The following is a 10,498-nucleotide window of genomic DNA, read 5'->3' as shown; positions in this document are numbered from 1 at the left end:
GAGAGTGCTGTGTGGGGGATCCCGGGGGAGCAGGGCTTGGAGGGCTGTGCGGGGGAGGGATCCTGGGGGGGGCTGAGTGGGGGTCTGCATGGAGGCAGGTGCTGTGGGGGATCCCGGGGGGGCTGAGTGGGGGGGTGGGAAATGGTGCTGCGTGGGGAAGGAGTCGGGGAGCAGGCAGTGGGGACCCTGCAGGGGCAGGGGCAGGACTCAGGTGAGGGGCGCTGTACATGTTGCCACCCTGTGCGTCCTTTGCTCCACTCCCCAGGGCTGGGGCCGCAACCAAGTGAGGAGACCTCCCCCCCCCGCCCCCTCCCCCAGTGACCTTTGCAGGTAAGGAGCCTGTTTGTGAGGGAATGAAATGGGATTGGAGAGCTTGGCCGGGAGTTTGGGGCAGGGGGAGGGTAGATCGGGGGTTTGGGAGCCAGGACTCCTGGGTTCTCTCCCCAGCTCTGGGAGGGGAGTGGGGTCCAATGGTTAGAGCAGAGGGGAGGGGGCTGGGAGCCAGGACTCCTGGGTTCTCTCCCCAGCTCTGGGAGGGGAGTGGGGTCCAATGGTTAGAGCAGAGGGGAGGGGGCTGGGAGCCAGGACTCCTGGGTTCTCTCCCCAGCTCTGGGAGGGGAGTGGGGTCCAATGGTTAGAGCAGAGGGGAGGGGGCTGGGAGCCAGGACTCCTGGGGTCTCTCCCTGTCTAGGGAGACTGACAAAAAATGGGGGGAGGCCCCCGCCCCTGAGGACGGCTGCAGGGGTCGGACCGGCACTCACTGGTGACTGGAGCGACCCGGCTCAGCCTGTCCGCGAGTGCTGGGGTGGGGACGGGTCCCCCCAAGCTTGGGAGCCAGGGGAGCGGAGCAGACTGGGGTTGGGTCACCCCCCTTCCCACAGGAAGTGGCGGGGCCCCCCACAGAGGCCTGGGGGCGCGGCGTAGGGCCCCCAAATACCGAGGACTGGTCCTGCCTGGCACCACCTCTGAGCCCCCCCCCGCGCCCCACTTTCCCGAGGGGGAACAACCCGCCCCGGAACCCTCTTGTCGGGTCTCGTTTTCAGGCCGGCCTCATTTCCCGGATGCACCGCGCGGGGATATGTGTGGACCGGTCACTTCCGGCCGCCTCCACTTCCTGTTTCCGGTGCGGTGGGAGAGAGGAGAGGTGAGGCCGGTCCGGGGGGGGCGGTAACCAGGAAACCTTCAGGATGTGCGGGGGGGGGGGTCCCCCGGAGACGGGTCCCCCCGCCCCTCCCCCACCCGGGCATGGAGGGTCCCCCTGGAGACGGGTTCCCCCGCCCCTCCCCCACCCGGGCATGGGGGGTCCCCCTGGAAACGGGTCCCCGCTCCTGACCCCCCCAGGGCACGGGGCACCCTGACACCCCCCCAAAGTCCCCCTCCCCCCCACGAGGTACCCCATGGGCTGCCTGGCCTTGGGGAGGGAGTGGGGATGTCCCGTGTCGTCCCCCCGCCCCCCAGCTCCACTCCACCCTCCTGCGGGGCGGCTGCGCCCTGATCCTGCGGGGCGGGGTGTCTGCCCCGCTGGGCTAAATCCAGGTAGCGCCTGAGCGCACATGGGGGGGAGGCAGGTGGGGGGGAGGCGTGGGGGGGCTTCCCGCAGGCCCTGGCTGCAGAGGGACAGTCCCAAGGGCCGCCTGGAGCAGGACCCGTGGGGCCAGCCGTGTTGTCTTGCCCGTGTTTAAATAGGGCGAACGACGCACCCCGGGGAACGCCGGGCCCGTTGGCCTGACAGGGACCCCGCGGCTGGTGCGGGACTCGGCGAATCAGGCGTTAACGGACGGAAACGTGATTGATGCCAGTCAACGTGGGCTTTCCGAAAACAGGTCCCGTCGGACGAGCTTGAGATCTGTGTTTGCCGAGATCCCTGGGGGGATACAGGTAACGACGCCTACGGAGCAACCATCGCCGGCTGTGCGGCCGCTCACATGCTACCGGGTGACGTTTTGGTTAGCAAAGTTAGACTGATCTCAGATTTACCACGGCCCACATGACAGGGACGAAAAACTGCCTAACTGCTAGATCGCAGCGTGTAAACGGGGCATTGTCATTGAGCGGGCGTGTTTCCCCTGGGGTCCTGCAGGGGTCGGGCCCTTTGCTATTTAACACCTTTACCAATGACCTGACATCACTGGCCCCCAGGATGGGGGCTGCCCCCCCAGCTTTGGAATGGTCTCCAGAAGGCCGTGTTGAGTGTGCTGGACTGCCTGGGGGGGTCCCACTCTTCTGCCAGGCTCAGCCCCGCGGCTTCACCGCTTCCTGAGACTGGACCTCTGGGCCTGCAGCCCCCCCTGCGTCCTACTGTGAGTTTCGCTCAGCAAGTCCCCCAGACCCATGAAGGAGACTTGCCCAGCGTGTGCAGTGGCGCTCACCGTCAGAACAGTCGGGTTTTTTTGGAGACAGGAGCATCCCTCTCCGCACATATGGGGCCTAAGGCCCACACAGCTGGATGCCATCCACACCTGTGTCTAAGCAAACAGCCCTCTTCCGCCCACTGGGCACCAATGCAGCACATAGGAGAAACTGAGGCACAGACAGGCCTCATCAAAAAAATTACAAAATATTCCCACTTTGTCACACCTGGAAGAAAACACAAAACTGTGGCTGATAATGTTTGCAGATGACCCAAAAATTGGGGATGTGATAAATAACCTGGGGGACAGGTCAGGGATACAAAGTGATCTGGATCGGCTGGGTAAGCCGGGTGTAGGCAAACACAATGGGGTTGTGGGAGCAGAGAGCGCCAGCCGCACGGACAGGCTGGGGGACGAACCTGGAAAAGGTTTGCGGGGAGAGATGTGACAAAGTGGGAAATTCCGTAATGTTTGGTGTAAATATTGTGGGTGCCTCAGTTTCCCTGTGTGCTGCGTGTTTAACTAGGTGGAGGGAAAAAGGTTCCATGTCTGCAGAGCCCTAGAGGACCAAGTGTGATTGTCTGGGTGCCTGGGCCCCACGCCCATGGAGAACCCCAAAGACAATGCCTGGCCACATGGTGCCTAGTATCCCAGAGTCACTCCTGACTAATCAGGGGGTGCATTGCTCCCTTTCGGGGGGTGTCTCCCCCAGGGGTCCCATCTAGGGGCACTCGCTGTGGGGAGCTCGTGGCGGGATGCAGGGGAGGCCTGCAGGCTCAGAGGTCTGGTCCCAGGAGGCTGGGAAGCCGTGGGGCTCACCCCAAGTCAAGAGCGCAACACGCGAGGAGGATTGGCATGTGGAAGGGGCTCCTCCCGGGCCTGTGACTCCGTGACCGGTGGTAGCGAGGGGACGGTTGGCGAGTGCACCCGGTGGGCAGTTGGCTGCTGAAGGCAGCAGCGGGGGCAAAGCAAGGGACGAAGGAACCAGCGAGGACGTGGCGTGATGAAAGTGAACAAGTGCTTAAGTCCCGGCACCTCTTTGGTTACAAACTCTGCAGGGCTTTTTGAGTTCCGGGTCCTGCCTTTCGGCCTCACGGGGGTGCCTGCCGCCGTCCAGCGCTGGGTGGATCATTACTGGGCTCTAGCCAGGGCCCGGGTCTGGTAAACCCAGTCTTCAATGAGTCCTTCCTGGTGTCCCCGATGCCTCAGGCCCAGGGCTGAGGCTAAGAAGGAGATACCCCGTCGTGTACCTGAACGAGAACCTGCTGCCCCGGGAGCAGAGCTAGGCCACAAGGCAGAAGGGAGGCCTGGCCATGGGGTGGGCTCTTAAAAAGCTGCAGCTGGATCTGTTTGGGGGGCACCAAATGACGGGGGCTAATGCCAAGCTGCTGAGACGAGTCTGATCCTCCAGGATCATGAGTTGGAGGCGGGCCATGTGACTGGATTGGCAGATGCGTTGTCCCCGGGCGGGGGGGGGGGGGGCTGAGCTTCTCCAGGTCAGCGGCCGAAATGACCCCGCTCCCTTTGGTCTCGAAGGGGGCAGAGCGGTGACGAAGTGGGAATCCTCCTAATGGTTTGTGTGCAGGCTGCGTGTGCCTCGGTTTCCCCTGTGCGCTGCGTGTTTGACTAGGTGGGGGAACAGCTTTGAGCTCTGCAGAGGACCAGGTGTGATTGACCCCTGGCGGTCCGGGCCCCACCCCCATGGAGAACCAGGAAGACGAGGCCCGGACATTTGGTGGCTAGCAGCTAAGGAGCCAGGCGCTGGTTCCAGACAGTTAAACTGGCTGAGATTCCCTCCAGACTGAGCTGGGGGTGCATTGCTCCCTGGGGGGGGGGGGTCAGTCTCCCCCAGGGGTCCCATCCAGGTGGACTCGCTACGGGAAGCTCCCGGCGTGCTGCAGGGGGGCTGCAGGCTCCCCATGTGGTGCAGTGCCCGAAACGGCTAATGCAATCCTGGGGTGTGTAAACGGGCATCTCGAGGCAGGGCCCTGGGGCCCCCACCTCACGGGGGGGGGGGTGATGAGCTGCAGAGGGGTCGGCAAAGGATACAAGTGTCAGCCAGAGTCCAGGAGCTTGTGGGTATTTAGCGTCATGAGAAGGGGAAGCGGGAACTGGGTCCCTCTCTAGGGGCTCAGGCTAACACGGGCGGCTCTCTGGCCCGGGTGCTGCAGGGGATCGGACGAGGTGACCACAGCAGATCCGGGGGGTTCCTGGTTGTCCCTTGGGGGACTGATCACAGCTGCGTCTCCCGTCGGGTTTGGCGATCTGAGGCAGTCTGGGGGGGTCCCCCTTTCCTGGCGGGGAGTGGGGGGGCTGTTCCCCAGGAGACTGGATCTGGGATCAGTGCGGCCTCGGGACTTAACTGACTTCCTCCCCCAGGGACGCTGAGCCAGGATGACGCGTCACGGCAAGAACTGCACGGCTGGCGCCGTGTACACCTACCACGAGAAAAAGAAGGACACGGGTGAGATTCCGGCTGCTGCGGGGAAGGGGCATTGGCCGAGCTGGGGTGTCAGTGGGGGACCAGGGCTGGGCTGGCAGGGGGCTGCGGGTCGGGAGTGAGGGGCACCGGCAGAGCTGGGCTGGCAGGGGCTGCGGGTTGGGAGTGAGGGGCACCGGCAGGGCTGGGGGAGGGGCTGGGCTAGCAGGGGCTGCGGGTCGGGAGTGAGGGGCACCGGCAGGGCTGGGCTGGCAGGGGCTGCGGGTCGGGAGTGAGGGGCACCGGCGGGGCTGGGGGAGGGGCTGGGCTAGCAGGGGCTGCGGGTCGGGAGTGAGGGGCACCGGCAGGGCTGGGGGAGGGGCTGGGGTAGCAGGGGCTGCGGGTCGGGAGTGAGGGGCACCGCCAGGGCTGGGCTGGCAGGGGGCTGCGGGTCGGGAGTGAGGGGCACCGGCAGGGCTGGGCTGGCAGGGGCTGCGGGTCGGGAGTGAGGGGCACCGGCGGGGCTGAGGGTGGGGGGAGATCAGCTTCCATCCCTGTGCCCTGACCCTCTTCCCCCCCCCCACTTCCCAGCTGCCTCCGGTTACGGGACCCAGAACGTCCGTCTGAGCCGAGATGCCGTCAAGGACTTTGACTGCTGCTGCCTGTCCCTGCAGCCCTGCAAGGACCCGGTGGTCACGTAGGTATCGGGGTGCATGGACGTGGGGGTCCTGGCAGCTGCATAGAGAGACACCCTAAAAGGAGAAATGGCCCTTCTGGGTCCTGGCAGCCACGGATTGTTCAACCCCCCTGATGGTGCTTTAAAGCCCCCCAGCCACATGGCCCCTGAGCTGACGGGTAAGGGGGGGCTAGTGGGGGGGGGGCTGCGTCTCAGCCCCCTGCCCCTATTTCTCCCCCGCCAGGCCCGACGGGTACCTGTACGAGAAGGAGGCCATCCTGGAGTACATCCTGCACCAGAAGAAGGAGATCGCCCGGCAGATGAAGGTAACGGCCCCGCGGGGTCCCTGCTGCTCCCCTGGGGGCTGCGGGGCAGGAGGGGCCTCGCTAGAGCTGGGGGTGTGGGGGCAAGGCTGGGAGGTCGTAATTCCTCTCCTGGTCCCCTGACTGGGCGATTCCTCCTCTGGGCTCAGTGTGGGGGGGCCTGGCCCCCCAGTGGCTGGTCTGGGTACATGGCTCTGAGCCCAGGGACTGCAGGGGGCAGGTGTGAGGCCCGTCACTGACAGCCTGTGGGGGGTGGGGCAGGGTGTTGGGGTGACGGGGGGGGGCCTGTCCCTGCAGCAACCCCCCGTCTCCCCCATGCTGCAGGCCTACGAGAAGCAGAAGAAGGAGAAGCGGACGGAGCTGGAGGAGCTGAGCCGGGCGGCCGAGGATGCCAAGGTGAAGGGCTTCCTGGCCAAGGAGATGAGCATCGTCAGCAAACCCCTGAATCCCTTCGACCACAAGTCAGGTATGGGGCTGCGGGTCGGGAGTGAGGGGCACCGGCGGGGCTGGGCTAAAAGGGGCTGCGGGCTGGGAGTGAGGGGCAACGGTGGGGCTGCGGGTCAGGAGTGAGGGGCACCGGCGGGGCTGGGCTAGCAGGGGCTGCGGGTCGGGAGTGAGGGGCACCGGCAGGGCTGGGCTGGCAGGGGCTGCGGGTCGGGAGTGAGGGGCACCGGCAGGGCTGGGCTAGCGGGGGCTGCGGGTCAGGAGTGAGGGGCACTGGCAGGGCTGGACTAGCAGGGGCTGCGGGTCGGGAGTGAGGGGCACCGGCAGGGCTGGGCTAGCGGGGGCTGCGGGTCGGGGGTGAGGGGCACCGGCAGGGCTGGGCTAGCGGGGGCTGCGGGTCGGGGGTGAGGGGCACCGGCGGGGCTGCGGGTCGGGAGGGAGGGGCAGCGGCAGGGCTGGGCTAGCAGGGGCTGCGGGTCGGGAGTGAGGGGCACCGGCAGGGCTGGGCTGGCAGGGGCTGCGGGTCGGGAGTGGGGGGCACCGGCAGGGCTGGGCTAGCTGTGGCTGCGGGTCAGGAGTGAGGGGCACCGGCGGGGCTGCGGGTTGGGAGTGAGGGGCAGCGGCAGGGCTGGGCTAGCAGGGGCTGCGGGTCGGGAGTGAGGGGCACCGGCAGGGCTGGGCTGGCAGGGGCTGCGGGTCGGGAGTGAGGGGCACCAGCAGGGCTGGGCTGGCAGGGGCTGCGGGTCGGGAGTGAGGGGCACCGGCAGGGCTGGGCTAGCAGGGGTTGCGGGTCAGGAGTGAGGGGCACCGGCAGGGCTGGGCTGGCAGGGGCTGCGGGTCGGGAGTGAGGGGCTCCGGCAGGGCTGGGCTAGCAGGGGCTGCGGGTCGGGAGTGAGGGGCACCGGCAGGGCTGGGCTAGCAGGGGCTGCGGGTCGGGAGTGAGGGGCACCGGCAGGGCTGGGCTAGCAGGGGCTGCGGGTCGGGAGTGAGGGGCACCGGCAGGGCTGGGCTAGCAGGGGCTGCGGGTCGGGAGTGAGGGGCACCGGCAGGGCTGGGCTGGCAGGGGCTGTGGGTCGGGAGTGAGGGGCTCCGGCAGGGCTGGGCTCGCAGGGGCTGCGGGTCGGGAGTGAGGGGCAGCGGCAGGGCTGGGCTAGCGGGGGCTGTGGGTCGGGAGTGAGGGGCAGCGGCAGGGCTGGGCTAGCGGGGGCTGCGGGTCGGGAGTGAGGGGCACTGGCAGGGCTCGGCTAGCAGGGGCTGCAGGTCGGGAGTGAGGGGCACCGGCAGGGCTGGGCTGGCAGGGGCTGCGGGTCGGGAGTGAGGGGCAGCGGCAGGGCTGGGCTAGCGGGGGCTGTGGGTCGGGAGTGAGGGGCACCGCTGTGTTCCAGGGGACCCCCAGCCCGGCCCGAGCAGCGCGGAGGAGGCCAAGCAGCTGCCCAGCTTCTGGATCCCGTCGCTGACCCCCGAGGCCAAGGCCAGCGTGGTGCGGAAGCCAGTGAGTGTCCCGGGGCCACCCCCCCACCCCCCGCCTGCCCCCCCTCACACATTGCAGCTCTCCCAAAGCGTCCTGGGAGGAGCTGAAGCCCCTCCCCCCCCATAGCATCTGCTCCCCCGGGGCACGTCTACATGGGCTGTCACCTGCCTGTGAGATCCCCAGCGCGGGGCAAGGGGCTGAGGCAACTCTCCCTGCTCTAACCACTAGCCCCCACTCCCCTCCCAGAGCCGGGGAGAGAACCCAGGAGTCCTGGCTCCCAGCCCCCCGCCCCGCTCTAACCACTAGCCCCCACTCCCCTCCCAGACCAGGGGGAGAACCCAGGAGTCCTGGCGCCCAGCCCCCGTCTCTCCCCCCTGCAGGACCGGTGCGTGTACTGCCCCATGAGCGGGCGACCCCTCAAGCTGAAGGACCTGACCCCCGTGTGCTTCACCCTGCTGGACCCGGCCGTGGATCGCGTCGGGCTCATCAACCGGCAGGACCGATACGTCTGCGCCGTCACCCGCGACATGCTGGGCAACTCGGTGCCCTGTGCCGTGCTGCGCCCCTCGTGAGTCGGGCTGCGGGTCGGGGGTGAGGGGCACCGGCAGGGCTGGGGGGGCTGCGGGTCGGGGGTGAGGGGCACCGGCAGGGCTGGGGGGCTGCGGGTCGGGGGTGAGGGGCACCGGCAGGGCTGGGGTAGCAGGGGCTGCGGGTCGGGGGTGAGGGGCACCGGCAGGGCTGTGGGGGGGCTGCGGGTCGGGGGTGAGGGGCACCGGCAGGGCTGGGGGGGCTGCGGGTCGGGGGTGAGGGGCACCGGCAGGGCTGGGCGGGCGGGCCCAGGGCCAGGCTAGCAGGGGCTGCGGGACGGGGGGGAGGGGCACCGGCAGGGCTGGGGGGGCTGCGGGTCGGGGGTGAGGGGCACCGGCGGGGCTGGGGGGGGATGTGGGTCGGGGGTTAGGGGCACCGGCAGGGCTGGGGGGGCTGCGGGTCGGGGGTGAGGGGCACCGGCAGGGCTGCGGGTCGGGGGTGAGGGGCACCGGCAGGGCTGGGCGGGGGGGGGCAGGGCCAGGCTAGAGGGGGCTGCGGGTCACCGGCAGGGCTGGGGGGGCTGCGGGTCGGGGGTGAGGGGCACCGGCAGGGCTGGGGGGGATGCGGGTCGGGGGTGAGGGGCACCGGCAGGGCTGGGGGGGCTGCGGGTCGGGGGTTAGGGGCACCGGCGGAGATGGGGGGGGGGTGGGGGGCTGCGGGTCGGGGGGGAGGGGCACCGGCTGTGCTGGGGGGGGGGCGGGTCGGGGGTGAGGGGCACCGGCGGGGCTGGGGGGGCTGCGGGTCGGGGGTGAGGGGCACCGGCAGGGCTGGGGGGGCTGCGGGTCGGGGGTGAGGGGCACTGGCGGGGCTGGGGGGGCTGCGGGTCGGGGGTGAGGGGCACCGGCGGGGCTGGGGGGGCTGCGGGTCGGGGGTGAGGGGCACCGGCAGGGCTGGGCAGTCGGCTCATGCCGCACAGGTGGGCCTGGGCTCTCTGCCCCCCCCCCTAGCCGTTGTCCCCCCCAGGGGCGCCGTGGTCACCCTGGAGTGTGTGGAGCGGCTGCTGAAGAAGGACATGGTGGACCCGGTGAATGGGGAGAAGCTGCGGGAGGCCGACATCATCGCGCTGCAGCGGGTGAGTGGGGGCGGGGCCCCCTGCCAGCAGGGTGGGGGAGGGGCAATGTCGGGGCACCCCCCTCATCTCACCCCCCTCCTCTCTCCCCTCAACTGTCTTGCAGGGCGGGACGGGCTTCGCCGGATCCGGGCTGTGTCTGGAAGCCAAGAAATCCCGGCCTGTCATGCAGGCCTAGCCCCGCCCCTTCGTCGCAGAGGGCGGGGCTTGTGCCATGGGGGCGGGGTCATTTTAACCTCCGAGACCCCAGCGCCACCACCTGCTCTCCTGAGCAGGGAAACTGAGGCAGGTGCTGGCCCCCTCCCCCCGCCTCTGTGCTGCTTGTCGTGTATCTGTGAATAAAGCCGTGTGTCCCCCATAGCGCCTGTGGGTCTGATCGCTGTCACGTCCCCCCTTCTCCAAACGGAGCCCACGCCGCCCGCCCTCCGGCGCCCGCCCTGCAGCCTCCGACTCGCTCCGCGGCCTGGTCCCCGTGGGGCAGTAACCCACCCGGCCAGGAGCCGTGCGCATGCGGCAGCGCAGAATCCCGCGGGAGTAGCTCAGACCCCCCGGCCTCGCCTCTGGGAGCCCTGCCCCACTGCTCGGTACTTCCCCAGCTCCCAAGTCTGCCCCTTTTGAAAGACGGGCACCGCGCCGGCCCTGCTCCGGGCTGCCGGGACTCTCCCGTCAGCTGCGTTTGCCGTTCTCACCCCGTGGCTCCGAGGTTCTTCCGGCCCCGAGACTTGAATTCATCCCGATTGGCCAGATCTCGGGCGTCCCGTCCCCTCTGCCCTGGGGTAACGGCGCTAGGTGTCCGGTCGTGTTATTTTTTGGGAGAAGCCGGGAGCGAAGCCAGCAGGGAGCAGCGCCGCCTTCCCGTCCTCTCCCGTCCCCAGCTCGGCTCCCCCCTTGCGCGGCTAATTCATCCCCCGCCCCCCCCCCCGGGGCGGCTCGGCCCAGCGGCCCCTGGGATCCGCCCGCAGGCAACCCAGACCCGGGCTGGGCTGCGGCGGGGCTCAGGGCCGGAGTCGCTTTGCGGCGCTGCCTGCCTGAGTCTGCAGGCAGCCTGCGCCGTGAGCCGGTGCCGCGGCGAGAAAAGCGCGCCCGGTTTTGGTTTGCGTTTCACGGGGGGGGCGGGGGGATGTATTCCTGGGCGGATTCGCCGCTCCCGCGGCTGG

The 10,498-nt window shown here is 69.2% G+C and overlaps 1 protein-coding gene across 1 annotated transcript; it reads left to right on the top strand.

Moving 5' to 3' along the window:
- The first annotated feature begins 1,031 nt into the window (after positions 1 to 1,031).
- LOC123350622 (nitric oxide synthase interacting protein) lies at positions 1,032 to 9,701 on the top strand. Its single transcript, XM_044989283.1, has 10 exons — positions 1,032 to 1,144; positions 1,687 to 1,878; positions 4,731 to 4,815; positions 5,362 to 5,467; positions 5,691 to 5,772; positions 6,094 to 6,235; positions 7,599 to 7,705; positions 8,065 to 8,252; positions 9,236 to 9,344; positions 9,448 to 9,701. Exons 3-10 carry the CDS (start codon positions 4,746 to 4,748, stop codon positions 9,517 to 9,519), a joined length of 876 nt encoding a protein of 291 aa, XP_044845218.1. The 5' UTR covers positions 1,032 to 1,144; positions 1,687 to 1,878; positions 4,731 to 4,745; the 3' UTR covers positions 9,520 to 9,701.
- The last annotated feature ends 797 nt before the right edge of the window (positions 9,702 to 10,498 follow it).

Source organism: Mauremys mutica, chromosome 15 (genome assembly GCF_020497125.1).
Source record: "Mauremys mutica isolate MM-2020 ecotype Southern chromosome 15, ASM2049712v1, whole genome shotgun sequence".
Classification (NCBI taxonomy): domain Eukaryota; kingdom Metazoa; phylum Chordata; order Testudines; family Geoemydidae; genus Mauremys; species Mauremys mutica.
Note: the sequence above shows the minus strand (reverse complement) of the source record. Positions and strands in the feature narration are given on the sequence as shown.

Bases quoted from the DNA above. Each gene is read 5' to 3' on its own strand.
- LOC123350622 (XM_044989283.1), top strand. From the start codon at position 4,746: ATGACGCGTCACGGCAAGAACTGCACGGCTGGCGCCGTGTACACCTAC. The intron at 5,468-5,690 runs GTAGGTATCGGG...CTCCCCCGCCAG, and splicing joins TGCAAGGACCCGGTGGTCAC to GCCCGACGGGTACCTGTACG. The intron at 7,706-8,064 runs GTGAGTGTCCCG...TCCCCCCTGCAG, and splicing joins CCAGCGTGGTGCGGAAGCCA to GACCGGTGCGTGTACTGCCC.